Source organism: Musa acuminata, chromosome BXJ2-11, assembly GCF_036884655.1.
Source record: "Musa acuminata AAA Group cultivar baxijiao chromosome BXJ2-11, Cavendish_Baxijiao_AAA, whole genome shotgun sequence".
NCBI lineage: Eukaryota > Viridiplantae > Streptophyta > Magnoliopsida > Zingiberales > Musaceae > Musa > Musa acuminata.
The window spans coordinates 6,437,232-6,458,010 of NC_088348.1; the positions used below are offsets into that span (position 1 = coordinate 6,437,232).

General features: G+C 38.2%; 2 protein-coding genes across 8 annotated transcripts; one reads left to right on the forward strand and one right to left on the reverse strand.

Annotated features, from left to right (window-relative positions):
* Positions 1–113: 113 nt before the first annotated feature.
* LOC135582381 (reticulon-like protein B23) lies at positions 114–8,795 on the reverse strand. Of its 7 annotated transcripts, none has more exons than XM_065134275.1 (5): positions 8,478–8,766; positions 2,374–2,515; positions 1,088–1,136; positions 789–843; positions 114–485 (listed from the first exon to the last, which is right to left on the reverse strand). In XM_065134275.1, the coding sequence occupies exons 1-5, from the start codon at positions 8,702–8,704 to the stop codon at positions 428–430; spliced, it is 531 nt and encodes a 176-aa protein (XP_064990347.1). In that variant the 5' UTR covers positions 8,705–8,766; the 3' UTR covers positions 114–427. The 7 variants fall into 7 exon arrangements, with proteins under 7 accessions (XP_064990347.1, XP_064990348.1, XP_064990343.1 ...); XM_065134276.1 differs by having other exon boundaries at positions 751–843; positions 8,478–8,765; XM_065134271.1 differs by having other exon boundaries at positions 1,067–1,136; positions 8,478–8,764.
* A 2,005-nt stretch (positions 8,796–10,800) lies between these two features.
* Positions 10,801–19,962, forward strand: LOC135627871 (V-type proton ATPase catalytic subunit A-like). Its single transcript, XM_065134277.1, has 20 exons — positions 10,801–11,058; positions 12,847–12,973; positions 13,096–13,151; positions 13,252–13,308; positions 13,707–13,818; positions 13,940–13,977; positions 14,090–14,191; positions 14,299–14,355; positions 14,446–14,517; positions 14,663–14,764; positions 14,841–14,903; positions 14,973–15,105; positions 16,785–16,891; positions 17,320–17,514; positions 17,606–17,692; positions 18,030–18,134; positions 18,519–18,616; positions 18,720–18,798; positions 19,445–19,533; positions 19,651–19,962. Exons 1-20 carry the CDS (start codon positions 10,987–10,989, stop codon positions 19,763–19,765), a joined length of 1,866 nt encoding a protein of 621 aa, XP_064990349.1. The 5' UTR covers positions 10,801–10,986; the 3' UTR covers positions 19,766–19,962.
* Positions 19,963–20,779: the final 817 nt, after the last annotated feature.

The following is a 20,779-nucleotide window of genomic DNA, read 5'->3' on the forward strand; positions in this document are numbered from 1 at the left end:
GTTTAGTTATTTCTGGAAGGCTGCTCCCAACAAAATTTGAGTCAAAGAAACTATTGATCCTTTTTGTTTGTTACCAACAAAAGACATGAATCTGACACTAAATGCCACGGGGCTGCTTCAAACCAATGATCCTTGAAAGGATGCCTCAATTGAAGAGACTAAAGTATGGTTTGCAAGTCTCTTGAAATCAAACATCCAAACTTACTCCCTTTGTCAGGGATGGAAGCCTATGTTAAGAAAGGATAGATGGAGCTACAGAAAAAATTGTACATGTGCACCATATGTATGAAGATCATCTTTTACGGAATTGTTGAAAAGTGAAATCCACATGGATACATCATAGGAAAAGCTCTCTCCAGGTATCTTCCTTGAGTTGATAGAGAAATATTTCAATATAGGCAACTTCACATTGTCTGCAGAGCTTTGGTCACCTTGTTGCTTCCTGGATGTGCCTTTTGCTTGGTGTATCCAAATCCAAATTTAAGCTGAGAAAACCAAACAGTTCCCACAAAAGAATGGCTAATGACTATTGACTCGATCAACGGTTGTACTTACTAATCAATCTTGAGGAGAATGTTCATTCTACTGGAATAATGCTCAAGAAATCAAATGAGACGAAAAAAAAACTAATGAGACAGAACCTCCCATCTAACCGTAACTTTGGCAATGAATCCACAGAATTAAGAATCAACAGTTGAAGAAAGAGCTCTCAAAGTAAATGTATATGCCAAATAGCATCCTACACTTCACCAGAAGAGTCTCTTCTCTTGGAGAACCGAGAAGCGCACCTAGATAGGAGCTCAGAACTTTGGGCAAAAAAGTAGAGACATAAGATGCACAGTCCTGTTGCACAAAGACAAATGACTAGTTCAAACATCAGATATTTGACTGGTAGCAAAGTTACAACTCAGATGATTCATGGTGTAGTTCTTCGGGGCAGAGCAGGAGAAAGAAACTAATGGTGAAGTAGATGGGTTAAGTTTTAAGTTTAGGATTTCGATAAATACAATAAGATGGAAAAGTAAGCAATAGAAGAAGTGGGATGAGAAGCCCCAGTGTTCTTTACCAGCATATGCAATCGTCGCACCTGAAGCTACACGTCCCAAAGCTGACAAGAGGTACAGTGTAAAAACCACCTGCAAAATTAATGATTTGCAACGTACTTAAGATAAAGAGTGTTTCAATGTTGCAGGGAACGATAAAGAAACGATGAATGGAAAAAAAAAAAAAAAAATCCATGCAAGTTCTCAAAAAGTCAGTTGCTTTATTGTTCTGCCTAAATTTCTTCGCATAAGAGCTCAACAAAAGGTTACACTACAGAAATTATTGTTTCTTTATCCTATCTTTTAAAACAAAACAATTTTGACCTCTAGATCCCGTCGATTACTCCAGAAACAATCATTCCTAACTAGTTATCTTAGAAAGCCTAAGCAGCCCTTATAAGATCCCAACAAGCAGGTCCCATAACAAACAATTTGTGCTGCTATCCAGAAACTCCCTAAAATCATTTGACTATATTTCCAAGATAAAATTCTCATGCGGACATCGGTTGCATTCAGCTATTTCAGAGTCCCTCAGCAGCCCGTATCAGATTGTTTCTCTTCTCGTTTCCTTTCCGAGAAAATCATCATGAACTACTAGAAAATTCCAGCAAGCATTAGTTTCGATCTTAAACCCCTAAAAGTCTACTTTCTCGTGAAGTCATCCACCCTTTTTTATGTGCACATTTCATTTCCTCATTGGTCTGTGGTGGATACTATACAAAAATCTGAAAAAAATAAATAAAGGATCTGTTAACAGGAAAATCACAATTTAACAAAATATATCCAACAGAGTTAAACTAATTTTCCACAATCTTGTGTTACATCAAATAGCAAAAAGACAATAAAGCACTTCTTTGTTTAGACTTCTCATCAACATCAAATCGTTGATTGATAGAGAAGAACTGATTTACTGTTTAAACCGTTCCAGTCTCAGTTAAAAGTAATTTAACTGAAATAAAGTACGGTACAGAACCTGTTCTTAGAGAATCTTAGAGAGGTCTTCTCTCAAAGGTATATGTTCAATACAAGCTTGGAAAACATGTCAAACATCTTCAAACAACAACCTAACCGGTCTTGACCTAAGAGAAAAGAGAGGCAGCATATCTTTTATCCTGACCGGAGAGATTAAAAATCTACTAAAAGGAAAACTAGTCGTCTTAAGTGAATGCAACAAAAGGTGAGAGGTGATATGGTAATATTTTAGAGACAAATGGTAAAAACCTTTCAATGATAGAATAGTAAAACATCCAAAATTTTAAGCCGAGTGACACGATAGAGACATTATAAGTAGCTGCTGAAATACAAAGTCATGTGGTTTTAAGACAAGTACCTTAACAAACAGTCGCTTATCATGCCCTGTTGCAGCAACCCTTAACACAGACTCCGCTGCTCCGACTGTATTAGCCAAGCAAGCAACAATGGTGTTAGCTGTATCTTGAGATATCTGCCATTCAAGAGGATCCACAGGCACCCTAAGAAGATTCATACAACATATGAATGCATTATCATAAAGAACAACTCTTACCATATACAACAACAACAACAAAAAAACCGAAGTCCTAACTATTTTAGGTCAATAAGGAATGCAACTCTTGCTATATAGATGAGAAAAAATATATACATTCAGTATTAAGTTATACACGAGAAAACAAAAGTTAAGGAAAAATAACATTGGCATAATAATTCGAGCCACCATTCTTAACTAATAAAGATATTTAAGCATATTAAGCAATTTCTTTTTGAATCAAAGCTACACCAACTATAAATTATTTTAATGCCAATCATGCATTCGATGATGCTCGTTTTGGATGTCCAGCCATGAGTTCTTTCAATGCCAAACCAAATATTCTTTCTCTAGCCTTAGATGGATGGTGAACAACAGCACACTGACTAAAAAGCTTAATTTTGCGTAACCATAATCAAAACCCTTATCTCATTGTGGCTGATAGAAATTAAGCGAAGAAGATAGAAAGATAGAAATTGTAGAAGAAACTATGAAATGTATAAGATATAATTGCCTAATACATTTTGATAGTGAGTTCTTGACAGCCATTTATACACACTCAGTAGGGAGGTTATACACATTCAGTATGGAGGATTTTTCTCAACTGCTGAGAGATTTCCTCAACTGCCTTGAGGAAATCTTATCTGCTTATCATGCCCCCGCAAGATTGAGCTTCCATCAAGGATGCCGATCTTGGACCGATGAGATGAAAATAGTTTACGGGCGAGAGGCTTTGTGAGTGAGTCGGCTAGTTGATCTGCTGTATGTACATGAGAAACTCGGAGTTGATGTCTGACAACTTGATCTCGCACAAAATGGAAGTCGATGGCTATGTGTTTCATGCGGGAATGGAACACTGGATTGACACATAAATAAGTAGCTCCAATATTATCACAATATATTGTAGGAATAACCGTGGAGTTGACGTTGAGTTCCTTGAGCAAATTTGTGACCCAATTGAGTTCAGCAGCGGCGGTAGCGACGGCACGGTATTCAGCTTCAGTTGTAGATCGTGCAACCGTCTTTTGTTTTTTAGAACTCCAACTGATTGGAGTAGCTCCAAGGAAGACAATGTATCCGGACGTAGATGTTCTATCATCAAAGTTCCCTGCCCAATCAGCATCAGCAAAGGCATGGAGATGGAGTGAAGTATTTTTGCGAAAAAAAATACCATAATTAAGAGTCCCTTTAAGATACCGCAAAATTCGTTTGACCGCAGACCAATGCGTAGTAGATGGTCGATGCATGAATTGCGATAACTTATTGACGGCAAATGAAATATCTGGACGGGTGAGAGCCAAGTACTGTAAGGAGCCAAGGACTTGTCGATACTGAGTCGAATCTGTAGCAGGACTTCCATCACATAATTTAAGTGATTCACTGGTAGAGAGAGGAGTTGTAACCTCTTTCGCATCCTGCATGTTTGCCTTTGATAATAAATCTTGAATATACTTTCTTTGTGATAGGAAGAGACCTGAAGATGTAAATGTTGCTTCCACTCCCAGAAAGTAGCTTAAAGTTCCTAGATCTTTGAGGGAGAATCGATCGGCCAAGTGCTTTAGAAATGCCTGAGTCTTCAAAGGATCATTTCCTGTGACAATAATATCATCCACATATACTAAAAGATATATTATGCTTCCATTGTGCTGGCAAATGAATAACGAGGTATCAGACTTTGAATTGATGAAGCCAATTGAAGTCAAAAACGAGCCAAGCTCGTTATACCAAGCCCTTGGAGTTTGACGAAGTCCATAAATAGCTTTTTGAAGTTTGCAGACATGCCTCGGATATTGAGGATGAACAAAACCAGGAGGTTGTTGCATAAAGACATCTTCAGTAAGTGACCCCTGTAAAAAGGCATTGTTAACATCCAATTGTCGTATGTGCCAGCCCTTTGAGATAGCCAAACTCAGGATAAGACGGATTGTTGTGGGTTTAACAACGGGACTAAATGTCTCTGTGAAGTCGACACCAGGTCGTTGATGAAACCCTTTGGCGACTAGACGTGCTTTGTATCTGGCAATGGATCCGTCTGGGTTCCGCTTAATTCGAAAGACCCATTTACACCCGATGATATTTTGTGTGTGATGAAAGGGTACTAAGGTCCATGTAGAGTTATGGAGGAGAGCATCATATTCGTCACACATGGCTTTACGCCAGTGAGAAGATTTTTGAGCTTGAGTGATTGTAGTGGGTTCACTGGCCTCAGTGGAGGAATTTGTTATAGCATGTAAGTCAAGGACTTGACGTGGTTTGAAAATACCACTTTTGGAGCGTGTTGTCATTGGATGTCTAGGGGGGGTGGAAGTGGTAGATTGTGTTGGTGGTATAGCCAAGGGCGAGTCACTGTCATGGACCGGGTCAACCGTCGGCACAACAATGTCACTAGATCTAGGAGAAGGTAAAGCCAGTGGCAATGTTGCCGAGGGTATGACTTCATTAATAGGAGAAACTTGTGAGGAAGGGAGTGGAGGAATAGAGGGAGTGAGAAGCTGTTGAACTGGAGTAATAGTAGTATGTGAATCTTGAGAGTAAGGACTGGACGGTGTCATTGGAGGTTCGTGTGATGAGATTGGAGGGATATTCCAGTGATGTATGTTTATCGGAGTAGTTTGCATGGTAGGATTATTTTGAAAAGGAAAGACAGACTCCTCAAAGATAACATGACGTGATATAAAGACCTTTTTAGTTTGGGGTTCATAGCATCGAAAAGCATTATGTTCAAGAGAGTAGCCTATAAAAGTGCAAGGCTTAGATCGTGGTGTTAGCTTATGTGACGCATAGGGACGGAGCCATGGATAACATAAACAGCCAAAAACTCTAAGTTTATGAAGGTTTGGAAGTTTGTGGAATAATTTTTCAAATGGTGACTGGTATTGTAAGACTGGAGTGAGCATACGATTAATGAGATAAACTGCAGTTTGAAAAGCTACTGACCAAAAAGATGGTGGCATGGATGCTTGATGTAGAAGGGAGAGACCAGTTTCAACGATATGCCGATGTTTGCGTTCGGCAGAACCAACCAATTGGGGAGTATGTGGGGGTGACTTGAGGTGTTGTATACCACAAGCAGAGAGACAGGATGTGAGGGCTTGATATTCGCCTCCACCATCAGAGTAAACTGTTTTAATGGAAGATTGAAAAAAATTCTCGACTAACTTTCGAAAGTTGGTAAATACAGTAGAAACATCAGACTTATGATGGAGAGGATATAACCATGTGTACTTAGTAAAATAATCTACAAAAATGACATAAAAACGAAACTTGTCAAAAGAAGGAATTGGGGCAGGGCCCCACACGTCGGTATAAATGATTTCAAACGGTTTAGAGCAAGAAATGGAGGTTGTCCCAAAAGGCAGTTTATGACTTTTATTGCAAAGACAAGCATCACAATGATTAATAGTGCTATTGATTTTCAAGGTAGAAAGAGAATAACGAGAAAGTAATTTTTGCTGAATAAAAGGGGAGGGATGACCAAGACGACGATGCCATACATCAACCGGAGCTGCGATTGAGGAGTGAGCAGTAGGAAGGGTAATTTGTGAAGTGGATGGCCACTCATAAATGTTGTCTTTGTTCTGGCCCTGGACCAAGGATGCCCCCGTGCTCAAATCCTTGACAATAAAAAAGTTAGGAAAGAATTCAATTGATGTATTATTTTGTTTACAGAATTTAGAAACGGAAATGAGGTTTCTTTTAATGTTAGGTGCACACAAAACATCATCGAGTGTAAAGGTTGTGGTAAGTGAACTAAGCGTTGAGGAACCAGAATGAGTAATAGGAATTCTTTTACCGTCACCGATGATGATATCTTCATTTCCGTCATAGTTGTTGTGGATGGACAAGTTTTGAAGATCAGAGGTGATGTGATGAGAGGCGCCCGAATCCACAATCCAATTAGGTTGAGTAGGAGTTGGAGTAGCCATGAAATTCGCCTGAGGCCACTGTGATGGAGTAGGGAATCTGGGACGAGACCGACAGACTTTCGCGGAGTGTCCAACTTTATCACATAGTTGGCAAACAACTCGTTGGCGGCCTGTGAAGTCAGGACGCGACGGCTGAGTATTATGAAAGTTACCACCTTGATATGGGTAAGGAGGGTTTGGTCTGGGCCCCATAAGGCTAGGAGGCAGCTTAGCCAAATCGTTGTTGACGTGCTTATTGTACTGGTTGCTCTTCCTCTTGGATTTTTGATTGACCTGAGCTGTAATAGGTGGTCCGGGCAACTTATCATCACGCTTCAAGTACGTCTCATAGTCGATCAACTTATCATAAAGTTCTTCGAATGATATTGGTGAGTCACGTGCCCGAAGTGCTGCTGTCAGTTCTTTGTACTCGCCTCTTAAGCCATTGAGGGTATGGATTAGGACTTCTTCATCGCTGAGAGAATGACCTATCAAAGCTAAATCATCGATAATAACTTTGATATTTTGTAGATAATCAGCAATAGTACTTCCCTCTTGTTTCATTTTCATCAGATTGGAGAGAAGTCCGAGCATGCGAGTACGCGAGCGATTTGCCAAAGTTGTTTGTAATTTGCACCATGCTTCTGCAGCAGTCGTACATGAGGATATCAGCGGGGCAATGGATCCAGCAACGGAAGCTTGAATAGCTTGGAGGATGAGGCGATCTTGACGTAACCATAGTTGGTGGGCTGGATTTGGCACTGGATTGGGTTCGCTTGGGATGTTGATCATTTCAGGTGGACACTGGAGAGAGCCATCAACGTAACCTAAGAGATCATAGCCAAATAAAAGATTAGAAAGTTGTGCTCGCCAAGATGCGTAATTGCCGCCTTTGGATAATTTGAAGGGAATGAGTGCTGCAGCATTGATGGTGATAAGACTTTGAGAAGTGCTCAGAGTCCCTGCAGAAATAGGGACAGGAATATCGGAAGAGGTAAATGAAGACATCTCAGATATTTTGTGGCGGGTCAAGTGATCTTTATAGAAGATGTAAAGATATAGGAGGAAGGGAGGAGGAGAAAAGTAGATCGATGCGCTGCAGAGTAGGCTGCAGCGCGATGAACTGCAGAGAAGGCTGCAGCGTGATGAACTGCAGTGATGGGCGAGCAATCTGCAGCAAGAAAGGCAACGATGTGGAAGAAATCTCTGCAGCTTGCAGCGATTTCTGCAGCGATGCTGGAGAAATCTGCAAGGTTGGAGATAGTTGCAGTAATGCAGTATTGGAGTTTGGTGGCCGGAAGAGCAGCGGAGTTTTCAGCGGAAGACTTCGGTTGGCAAGGGAGTAGCAGCCGGCGGTAGAAACAAAGGCCGTGACTGTGCTTCCTTTAGGATCTGATATTAGTAGCCGCAAGTGCTGCAGTAGGCTGCAGCGAATGGCTACGGCTGAGGGGCGGAGGCGTCGCCACGAGAGGGATGGTTGGACTCCGGAGAAGAGGGCTTGCTCTAGGCAAACTGCTCTGATACCATGATAGAAATTAAGCGAAGAAGATAGAAAGATAGAAATTGTAAAAGAAACTATGAAATGTATAAGATATAATTGCCTAATACATTTTGATAGTGAGTTCTTGACAGCCATTTATACACACTCAGTAGGGAGGTTATACACATTCAGCATGGAGGATTTTTCTCAACTGCTGAGAGATTTCCTCAACTGCCTTGAGGAAATCTTATCTGCTTATCAGTGGCTCTTCGAGTTTATATCAAATCGTTCTTAGTCGGACGAACTAAAGCTGCTACGGCCACTTACAATCACTATTAATCAACACAAATATTCCCCCACCACAAGAACACCTAACACCCGATTGGATGTTTCCATCGACAAAATCTAAACTTAAAGTGGAACTGACAAGAACTAGTTTGCAATCACCTAACTACAAACAAAACGATTCAAACGAAGTTAAACGTGACCGGCAGAATCGGAGTCAACAACAAGGGAACAACGATTTAGCAGGTGAGAGATAGTACGAGATGTTCATCTGGCGGAAGAGCATGCCGAGGATGGCGAGGGAGCAGAGGAGGACGATGAGGACGTCGGAGACGAGGGAGAGAAGGCTCGACCCCCGGTACGCGCAGTGGTAGTACACCAGGGTCCCGCAAACTAGCAAAACCGCCGGCCGCCCCACCTCCACCCTCCCCTCCTCCGCCGATGCCAACGTCTCCTCCGTCGCCGCCCTCCGTTCTCCCTCCGCCATCCAACAGCAAACCAACCCTAACCCTTTCTCTCTCTAGACGAGTCGTCGATTAAATTGTTTGGGTTTTCCCGTTTTATTTTCCTGTATAAATCCGGGACCGGCGTTGGGCAGACCTCGGCGTGGACAACCCTCCAAGGAGACGACATAGACCCATTTGCCTACCCGCCTCGCCAGCTTCTGGAGGCCCACTTGCGGGACCGACTCTCGCGTCCACTCGTTTTCTAAGTCAGTTTCGATGTAGTGAGGACGGTCGATTGTCGAAAATATTCGTAAATGAAATGGATAAAAGGTTTGATTTTTTTTTTTGGCGCCTTCTTCCGGAAAGTATTCGTATTTTTATTTTTCTCAAGATTGTGTCTTATATATTTTTTATAATACTATAAATATCATGTATCGTTGGTCATCGCTTGTTATCTCGATGTTCCTTTTGTATATACCATCAACCTCTATATTGTTATTTTCAATTTCATGATATGATCATAGAATACTCTCTTAAACATTCTCACATCGCCTCTATCTTCTACTTCGAGGAGTGAAAGATGACAAGAGTGATAATAAGATTTCATAAATAAGATAAAGACAATGAACAACGGGAGATTGATGAAGAAGACATCATATTAGGAAAAAAGAGATTATTATTCGTAACTCTCTTATTACTATTTATGATCTTATTTTATTATTTTTAATATTTATAAATGAACATAAATATCATTTTCCTTTTCCTCTTCTTCCTCCTCCTTTAGTGAATGACAAAAAAAGAATAAAATTGATAATATAATAACAATATTATTTAAAAAAATGTGTTATTATATTCTTAAAAAGGGTTATCAATAGCAACGTGGTTGTCAATAATAAAATGAGAACTATAGATAATAAACTTGGGGAAAATGAAAACAAAGATACCTTTAGAAAAAAAAATAAAAAAAAGAGAGCTTTTTTTTTTGTTGTTGTGAAAATCATCTTTTAAAAATTTAAGTTTTAAATTAAAATTATGAAAAATCTAGTATATATTAACTATAATAAGTTTAACTTAGACTCATGATTCTATCATTTCTATTCAAGTGGAGAAATTTTGATTTGAATTGATAATCAAACTCAAACTGTGATTTTTGTCCACTGTGTCACTCCCTTTATTAGAATTAATAAAGCAAACTGTGTTTGGAATGGTGATCCCAACGGTTATTATGCCCTCTTGAAAATTTTCTCTCTTGACATCAACATTTTGTACATCTTAATATAATATATATTAATCTAAAAAAAACACATACTTGCAGTTGTTATCTATGTACAATTGTATGTGTCAACAAAAAAAGAAAAAAAGAAATTCTAACAAGGCTTTGGAGACTCTCAAATAAATTATAATTATATACATTGGGTGGATTTCTAAAAAAATTTGAACTTTGATAATTTCTCATATAACACCTCAACTTTGATAAATTTTCGTAGAGTAATATTTTTTTTAAAATGATCATTATACTCTTATCATCTATCACCCGTCGCGTGATCTTGATTTTGCTATCGCACCATCAATCCCCCCCCTCTCGTCCTTAATAGTTGCTTGTCACCTGTGACGAAGGTGCGACCATGTACTAAGACAACTAACGATAGAGATCTCACTCTCCTCGAACCTTAGTAAGTATCACTTGTCCGTTTATCTTATTGGATTTACTGTCTATAACTCTCTTATGCAATGAAGGAAGGAGTACAGAGGTTTGACGGCCCTCGCACCCCCACCTTATTTCAAAAGGACTACGAGCTAAATGAATGAATATGAATAAGAAATTTTTACGGCAAATAAGAAATAGCTATTTTTATGTAAATTTTTTTAAAAGAAATAAATGAGAAATTCTTAAAATTATGATTGTTTTTGAATTCGTATATATATATATATATATATATATATATATATATATATATATATATATATAAGTTTTTGGTTTGACAGGAAATCTGGAATGTTTCATCTCCCGTTTCGCATCTCCCCAAGACGCACCACGAGTAAAATCTCCACGGCCTGTGGGTCATGGCGGTTTGCATCGGCCCCACGGTCCTCTCCCCGGTGTCACCCTATTGTACCCCTACGCGTCTCGAAAAGCTGCGTCATCTTGTCGTGGCACGTCGATTGCTCCACCTCTGGTATCATCTCGACCCCTCAAGATCTCGTCGCTCTCGCTCGCACCCGTCTCTCGGATCCCTTTGCCAGTATCCATCGCCGGCCAAGGCCGATCTCTGGATCTGTTGTCTTCCCAACACGATCGGGTTCCGAATCTTGATCTTCCGCGATGGCATACGGCGATCGCATGACCACGTTCGAGGATTCGGAGAAGGAGAGCGAGTACGGATACGTCCGCAAGGTAAATCGTTCTTTGTTTCCCTCTGCAGTCTCATGGAGTCCTACATGGTCCTTTTGACTATGGATTCTGGGAGTTTTAGGGTTTTCTTTGATTTCTTCTTACGGTGCTTGAATGCGTGGAATTGACCTGATTTATTGAAGTCCTTGAGCCGACTCATCTGGCAATGGATCATTGACTCGTGATCTCGAATGAACGGCGCGATAGTCGTATGAAAATGCGTTGGTTACGAAGCTGAAACCTAATTGCGAGGTTAGGATTTGGCGTGTTAGACTAACCGAATTATGTGATGATCATGAAGCTGTGTATTTTCGATGTTCGTAGATTGATGGACATCAAGGTCCTGCATGCACGTACTTCTTGTTTCTGTGGTCATGTAGCACCCCCGGGCAAACTTATTACGTTGATTCCTTTGTCTCATTTTGGTTCTGTAAAATCGCACTACCTTTTTAAATCTCTTAAGCTTCTCTTCGTTTAACTGCAAAATTTTAATCATGAGATTTTAAAATAAATCTAGGCTTCTACAGTCAACTATAGTGGACACAATTTCTTAAGTGGACAATACACAAATTTTAGTGTCAAAGTTAGAGATGCAAGGTTCACGTACCACGGGATACTGCCAAGTACAGGCGGTATGTGTTGGTCTGACAGAGACCGGTATAAGCGGTACATATTGGTTTGTCGGTATATCCCACCGTACTGTGTTGGTACATTGATATAGTTTGATATATACCGTATCAATGGTTGGTCGGTATACGATACGAACCGATAAGACGACTCATGTCGAGATGAAAGTTTATTTTTTAGGTGTAAAAAATATTTAATGAAGACATAAATAGTCTTTTGTAAGAGAAAAATGTGTTTGATGGATGTGCATCACTTTTAAGTCTAGTTGAGGAGTCGCAATGTTCTATTTAGCCCATTTGTATTGTTTTCTATGTGCTGTTTTCACACACACTTTTGTGGTGGTAAAATAAGAGAAATATTAACCTCTTATGACTTTGTGGTCCATATTAACTGTTCTGCACCAAAATGGATGCCAAATAGTCAAGAATGAGAGTTACATGTGCTTTTAAATTCTCTTTGATTTTTCTATTACAGTCAGCAGATGGAGTCCCATTGTAGGATGCTCTACTTGAGAATCAAGTATTAGTTTTTGCTGACTGCAGTCCACTTCAAAATTTACATTTATTTAGTTTTGGTAGTATATAGAAGCGACAGAACTTGAATGGTCAAATGGATATGAAATGTAATACAGAGAATTTTCCAGATGGTTGTTGATCGTATAAATACATATTAAGCTAGCATAAGATGAATTTGATATATTTTTTTAATTGACATTTAAATCTTTCAAGGAAAGCTAAAAACAATTACCAGTTTTTCTCTCTGTCCTTGCCTGTAGCATGGCAGAACCATCAGCCCCATTTCAGCCTGACCTGAAAATTGGTCATTGTAATCGGTGGGCTAGGCTAGGCCTAGTGGATAAGACCCCTGACTCATGATTGGTGGGGTCAGGAGGGCTTACTTGTTCATTGCATAATTTCGTGAGTCCAATCTGTTTGGACTTCAGGTTTTCATTGAAGACAGACCAAAGCCTAAATTAAGTCTGAGATTTAATTTTAACTAGATGTTCTGGCCTATCCCTCTTAGCAGGCTCATCATCTTGTCTGCTGTTGAATATACATTGCCAATATTTTTCAAAGCAGGGCTTCTTTTCTGCTGCAACAAGTAACTTATGTAGAATCTTTGCTTGATTGTTACATCACATTAATTATTACTGCAAATTTTCAGGTTTCTGGGCCAGTTGTTGTGGCTGATGGTATGGGAGGTGCTGCCATGTATGAACTTGTTCGTGTTGGCTATGATAAGCTGATTGGTGAGATTATTCGTTTGGAGGGTGATTCAGCTACCATCCAGGGTAAATGGCATCAAAATCTTTTTTCACTGTTTAATTCCCTTTGTTGTCTATCTTCAGTTATTTTAGGTTGTTTATTCTAAGGAATAAATGATATGTTGCCTACTTTTGTTTTTAAATTTCAGTTTATGAAGAAACTGCTGGTTTAATGGTCAATGACCCTGTTTTAAGAACTCGAAAGGTTATTAACATTTTCAGTGGTTATATCTCTTATAATTGATGTATGTGATTATGGTCTGGCCTTATCTATGGATTGATTTTTTTTTTCTTTTTGTTTACAGCCTCTCTCAGTCGAGTTGGGACCTGGAATTTTAGGCAACATTTTTGATGGAATTCAGGTTTATGTTGAAATATTAAAGGAAAATCTAGTGTCGTTGGTTCCATGTGCTTTTTCCATCATTATGTGATTCTTATTGGTTAGAATTCACATATCTAGATATTTGTGACTTGCCTAACTATAACTAGTGGCTCAATATGTTCTCACCTAATTATCTGATTAAATTCAGTAGCTTTTTCAATTGGTACAATTAAAGTTTGTTGCACTTTATTATAGCCTTAGTTTGCTTCGAATCTTGAAATTTCTCCATGTGTTTTCAATTCATATTCTCATTTGTTGTTAGTTGCAAAGGTATGCTATTTGACATTCATGTTATTAATCACCTCATTGAATTTGTATTTTCTTGTTATTAATCTATTTAATTCTTAATTGCATGTTCGTCCTTCTTCCTAATTACAGCGGCCTTTGAAGACTATTGCTCTAAAATCTGGTGATGTCTACATCCCTCGTGGTGTTTCTGTTCCTGCCTTGGACAAAGATATATTATGGGAATTCGAGCCTGGAAAATTAGGTAATTAGACCAATTACTTGGAATTCATATATTGCTTGTTTGTCCTCCATATTTTGGTTTTTTTATTGTTGCTAGCGTGTGACGTGCCTGAAAGTTTGATCTGTTCTTGCACTTTCTTTAGCTGTTGGAGATCTTCTGACTGGTGGAGATTTATATGCAGTAAGTTATATGAAATTGGACAGATATGGAATATTAATTGATATGAGATTTAATTCTCAGTATACATGTTTCAGTTGTCATAAGATTCTAATGCTCATTATTTACCATGCAGATTGTCTTTGAGAACACACTAATGAAGCACCATGTTGCTCTTCCTCCTGGTTCCATGGGAAAAATCAGTTACATTGCCCCTGCTGGTCAATACAACCTGAATGTTAGTGAACTTATATATATGTATAAAAGTTCGTTTGCATCAAGCATTTTCATTATGTTGCTTTTGCTCAAGGCTTCTTTTTGTCTCACTTACTATTATATTTCTAGGACACTGTATTGGAGCTGGAGTTTCAAGATGTTAAAAAGCAGTTCAGCATGCTTCAGGTTAGTAACACTGTTCTTTGTTATTTAGAGTCTGATCTCCATTTTCCAATAAACATAATCACTGCAATGTCTCCTGACTTATTTCTGCAGACATGGCCAGTACGTACTCCAAGACCAGTTGCAGCAAAGCTTGCTGCTGATACACCTCTATTGACAGGACAGGTAAATTGAAATGGATGAGGAACACCAGGGATCATGTTATGCTTTTAGATAGTTTGAGAGTTGTACTTCTCGGTGTTCATAAAATTGCTTTCTTGTGTCCTTTCTTTCTTGTATTCAACATACTGAATTGGGTTCTGTTATTCAGCGTGTACTTGATGCTCTCTTTCCTTCTGTTCTTGGAGGCACTTGTGCTATTCCTGGAGCCTTTGGTTGTGGAAAAACTGTCATCAGTCAGGCGCTTTCAAAGGTAATATGTTTCTTGCTATAGTTCATTTCCTTGTTTTTGTTTTTGATTGTTTACTTACACTTATCAACTTCTCCAGTACTCTAATTCTGACACAGTGGTTTATGTTGGCTGTGGGGAGAGAGGGAACGAAATGGCGGAGGTTTGTGTCCACTTGCCTTGTACTCGGTCATCCTTATGTCAATAAGATATCACATAAACCAATCTCCAGGTGCTTATGGATTTTCCACAATTGACAATGACCTTACCTGATGGTCGTGAAGAATCTGTCATGAAAAGAACAACACTTGTGGCAAACACTTCCAACATGCCTGTGGCTGCCCGTGAGGCCTCCATCTATACAGGTATGAGCTAAATAGTCAATATCAAGTGAGGGTACAATATATGCGGTTATGGTGTCTAGAGTAAGACTCAAATCTAAATTATAACATGTCAAATGCTATCATGCTTTTCCTCAGCTAAGCAATTCATCTACACAACCCTAAGCGAACCTAAGTGAGCAAGTAGTGCAGACAATAATATAACTTAGGTTTATAAATTTTGCTATTAAAGGTGAAAAGGTAAGTCTATAGTAGGAGAACTCCTATATACTGTTATATTTGTTGCAATTATTTAGAAGTTTCTTATATGATATTATCATTTGTGGCTACCAAGCAAAAGTTGTGGGAGTTCTGACATGTCAATTAACTTCTCAGAAGTTGCTTCATATAGTGATGAGAGTTTAAGGTGTCTCATCACTTGGCTGAATATTCTATATTTAAATATGCTAAGTTGATTTATAACCTCAAGTTCAGCCGGGATGTTACTGGACAAAATGTGATGAATCAAGTAGATTGGTTCTATCATCTATGCACCTTGAAGTTGGATATTGCCTTGAATTATAATAACCATTCTACATATCATAATTATTAAGTGACCTGAATCAGAAGATGAGGCATATACTGGAGTCTATTTGCAAAAGCCATATGTACTGGTCACTGCCTTGGTTGTAGGTTATCATAGATAGACTGCGAACCCTGCTTAGTCCTACAGCACATCTCACTAGACAGTGTTGAAATCAAGGACACTTTGCAGCTAGAACAATTTATAAAAAAGATGTTTTGGTTGTCCTGATGTGCTAGTTTGGGATAAAGCATGTTATTTTTTAGGTTCCAAATCTATTAGTATTTATCTTCTTTTTCTTCTTGGATATTTGAGACAGCAAATAAATTAAGAGCAGAGCAATTTGAGCTTGATTCAGATGACCATATCTTAATTGTAGATGATGAATTGAAAATGCGGCCTTTATTTTCTTTCTTACAAGCATCTAATTATGGCTATAAAGCAACACAACACTTTCGTAGGGTGTTATTTGGAGATCTAGGTAGTAATTTTCTTTAGTGTGTTGTTTAAGATGCCGAGATATCTTCAGATGCTTTTAAGTTTTCAAGAATTACCCCTTTTTTTTTTCGTGTTAACTTCGTTCGACATTTCTTTCTATGAAATGGTCAGGGTATGATATGTGCATATGTATATATAATATGTGTATATAGCATATACAGCAATTTCCTAGAAGGACCCTATTTTCAATTGTTCCCACTTAAGACCTGATATGCTTTTCTTTTTCTTTTTCCCACTTAGACTCTCCTTAGACACCAGTTAGTCCTATGATTCATACCATGCAGATAAAGTATGCAAGGTGTGTACTGTGTAAAACAAGAAAAAGGCATTTGAACATGTCTTAAGTAGGCTAAAGGCCAATAGAGCAAAAATGAACCATTTTCAGGAAACAGCCTATATACATATATATATATATATATATATATATATATAAATATAATTATATATATATACATACATATATATATATATACACACACACACACACACACACACACACACACACACACACACATATATATATATATATATATATATATATATATGTTGAGAAAAGCATTAGTTGTAATCTGCTATACTATAGGTACTTCTTGTTTTCTATAAATTAGAATTGATTATGTTTGTGTACATTTAAAATACGCAGGCATCACAATAGCTGAATATTTCCGAGACATGGGCTACAATGTTAGTATGATGGCTGACTCGACCTCCCGGTGGGCAGAAGCCTTGCGTGAGATTTCAGGCCGACTGGTGATTGTTCTTTTTTATCTTATCACAATTATTTAGCATTTAGTAACATGGTTGTAACTTACTCCTCATTAATTCAAACCTTATTCAATTTTTTTCCTGCTTTTCATTCTAAAAAGAGAACTTTTGTAATACAACTATGAAATAGATAGTGCAGTGTCCATGTAGTAGCTATACAAGGTTGCAGAAAATAACTGTTCTTCTTGCAAGTTTGTTCTGTGTTGTATTAACAATCACAGAAGAAGGGTTAAGACAAGTTAACAATTAGCGATAAATGCTTTCAAACACACTGAAAGTTAAGTTAATATGCAGTGTATTTTCTCTTCAGCACTCATCACTATTATTTCTGTTAATTTTCCTCCCCTTCTACTTCTTAAGTTTATTTAATCTCAATCTGGTTTGTATTTGTTTGTATATTTCTTCTTCGTCAGGCTGAAATGCCAGCAGATAGTGGTTATCCTGCTTATCTTGCAGCACGTTTAGCTTCCTTCTATGAACGTGCTGGTAAGGTGAAATGTCTGGGTGGGCCAGACCGAACTGGCAGTGTCACAATTGTTGGTGCTGTTTCCCCTCCTGGTGGTGATTTTTCCGATCCTGTTACTTCTGCAACCCTGGGTATTGTTCAGGTAATTGAATATTGATGTGCCATCAATTCTTCTCTGATATAGAACCTTGATTGATGTGTCATCAATTCTTTGCCTTGTAAATGCTATGCAGGTCTTTTGGGGACTGGATAAGAAGCTTGCTCAAAGGAAGCATTTTCCATCAGTGAATTGGCTTATTTCATATTCCAAGTACTCAAAGGTTTGTTATTGTACCATTATGTTATCCTTAAGTTACATGAAAAAAACTTGTAGTTATCTCAAGTATCATGCACTTTGTTGATTAGAGACTGTGTAATTAAAATTAGTGATGTTTTAAAACAAAATGTGAACGTGAACTTGTGGGCATGCAGGGGTATGACAGGGCATTTGAAACCATCAGTCGTACAATTCTTATATTTTTATTTCATTTTTGTTATACTGAGTACAACAGTTGCTGTAGTGATAGAGAGCGAACTGCTCCTAATATGCTCCAGCCCCTTTATGACAGTACAGTTTTGCATCTAATTTCCATTGCTTTACTCTTCTGTTTCTTGCAGGCCTTGGAATCTTTCTATGAGAAATTTGATCCAGATTTTATTGACATTAGAACAAAGGCACGTGAGGTACTACAAAGAGAAGATGATCTGAATGAAATTGTGCAGGTAATTTTTTCCAGCTTATCTTATCATCATATGATAATTTTGTTTTAATTTGTTAAATTTTAACTTTTTTCTTATTGTTGTTGAAATCTAATTGTAACAATTTTAAAATGTCCAGGAGCTTAGCCTTTCTTAATATTTTATTGATTTTGAGATCGTCAAATGATTTGCAAAACCTTTTAGTTTTTATTTTACAAAGTCATAATATCTTTTACAACATGTTATAAATTTAAGGATTCTCCTTCTTCCCTTGTTATCACTGGATTTAGAGCTAGTTTTACATATGATTTATGTAATTATTGAAAATTTAATAGTACAAAGTTTCTTTCACATATTATGTTTTTAGTTATTATTTGTTGGTCTTAATGACTACTTCTGATTTTGCAGCTTGTTGGTAAAGATGCATTAGCAGAAACAGACAAGATTACTCTAGAGACTGCAAAGCTTCTGCGGGAAGATTATCTTGCACAGAATGCATTTACTCCGTATGTTCTATCTTTGTCATAATGACTTTTATTTTTGACTTCCTCATTTAGTTTTCTTGTCCTCCTAAGCTGATCCAATTGTCAACTCTTATGATTGTAACAGATATGATAAGTTCTGCCCATTCTACAAGTCTGTTTGGATGATGCGTAACATCATACACTTCAATACTTTGGCAAATCAGGTATTCTTCTATCTACTGGAAATATCTATTTTATTAATCTCTGACATAAAAAAATGATTTGTAGAAGCTTGTGTTTCTTGTTTCCGGTTTAATTCCAACCTTGGACTCACTTAGAGGCTGGTAATTGACCGGAACCAGGCTTTATTTTGAGTAGGTCTAAGGACTGATGCATCATCAGCCATTTATATGCTATTCAAGTTTTTGGCTAATTTTTCAGTTGTCTTTTCGGTGATGACGACAAATTTCTGGTTAATGTTTCATTTGTCTTTTTGGTGATGATGAGGAACCAGGCTTTATTTTGAGTAGGTCTAAGGACTGATGCATCATCAGCCATTTATATGCTATTCAAGTTTTTGGCTAATTTTTCAGTTGTCTTTTCGGTGATGACGACAAATTTCTGGTTAATGTTTCATTTGTCTTTTTGGTGATGATGAGGTATTGTGAATAATTAGGATTTGGACCCCCCTAAAAAAAAAAGGTTGAGAAAAGAATTAGGAGCTCTGTTGATGATAATCTAAAGGAGTTTTGTTGTATTTTGCATTAAAGAAATCTTGTAGTATCTATCAACTTGTATTAGAATAGTTATGATAGGGCTTGTAGTTTTTAGAATTCTTGTATTCACTCTTGCTCTCATGTTAATTATCAGGCTGTGGAGCGAGGGGCAGGTTCAGATGGCCAGAAGATTACTTACAGTGTCATTAAGCATCGACTGGGTGACCTTTTCTACCGTCTAGTGTAAGTAATAGGCTGAAACTTGTGCTTGACGTATTGGAGCGTGCCTTTATCTTTATCCTGGGATTCGTCCAGATGTCTACTTAGTTGAAGATTTGAGTTTGTATTTGGATTCCTCAGGTCCCAAAAATTTGAAGATCCTGCAGAAGGCGAGGAAGCTCTTGTCGCAAAATTCCAGAAACTATACGATGACCTCACTGCTGGGTTCAGGAACCTTGAAGATGAAGTACGTTAAGACCTGCAAAACCACAAGGGAAGCCAGTTAGGATCCCTCTCACCAATATATGATATGTAAATTTTGGGTGATTAGTAGCATGATCGAGACACCATGCTGCAGGTGTTCACCTTCAGTTTCGTTAGTCTTTTAACATATTTCGGTGCTATTATTATTTATGTGAACTACTGTAATAAAGGTGGGTGTATCTTATATTATCTTGCAAGTCTTTGATGCTTCTTTTTATCAGAGACCTTTGTTTCATGCTAACAACAATCAAAGTACTTTCGGAGGCCTAGGCGGACTTTTGGTTATCATCCTTGAGGTTTGTGTTTTGTGTTTCATCCCATTATGTTTCGGATCCTGTTATCACTGCACGGTTTGAAGATAGTATGTTTCTCTATCTACATTGGCACGCTCGTTTTAGAATCAGTGAGTCATGCCTCGAATGTTGCATGCTGATTATGCTTTTTCTGGCTTTATCAGGTGCACTACGTGTGTCTGACATCATGGCAATTTCCTCTTTGAGGCCTGGGTTTGTGTTTCCTGTCCTGAGCAAGACAGGCGAGCCGCTGCTGTGCCTATAAAATGTTTCATTTTAAAAGACAGCAGCATCCAATTTGAAATCGGATGGGCCATGATCGAGCGCGAGGTCAATGATAATGACATGATCCACTTGCGTGTTTCATCTTCGTTTAAAACTAGCAAGATTCACTCGTTCATGTAGAATATATATAAATATACATCTAGACCATTGATACTAGTTGACTTCTGGATCTTCTTGGATCTAAACTTTCCAAATTCGATAGATATATCATCCATCATGGTTGAAACACCCGTACCCGATAGCATAAGCTAATAAATTCAATGATGTGATTCGGATCGAAGAAGCAGGTTATCGGATCCACCGACGTTCCATCATTGAGCTCACTCGATGTGGGGTTCCATCCCACCCCATCGTGTTCCCAACTCGCGCAGTTGTGCTAAAGCCAACATGACGCCAGGCCAAACAAGGAAAAGAAGACTGAAGCATAT

Excerpts from the sequence above, each read along its gene's own strand:
- LOC135582381 (XM_065134269.1), bottom strand. The coding sequence starts at position 8,704 with ATGGCGGAGGGAGAACGGAGGGCGGCGACGGAGGAGACGTTGGCATCG. Across the intron at positions 7,970-8,477 it reads TTCCGCCAGATGAACATCTC|AGCAGTTTGCCTAGAGCAAG; the intron begins GTACTATCTCTC and ends TCATGGTATCAG.
- LOC135627871 (XM_065134277.1), top strand. The coding sequence starts at position 10,987 with ATGGCATACGGCGATCGCATGACCACGTTCGAGGATTCGGAGAAGGAG. Across the intron at positions 14,904-14,972 it reads GAGGGAACGAAATGGCGGAG|GTGCTTATGGATTTTCCACA; the intron begins GTTTGTGTCCAC and ends ACCAATCTCCAG. Across the intron at positions 18,799-19,444 it reads TCAATACTTTGGCAAATCAG|GCTGTGGAGCGAGGGGCAGG; the intron begins GTATTCTTCTAT and ends GTTAATTATCAG.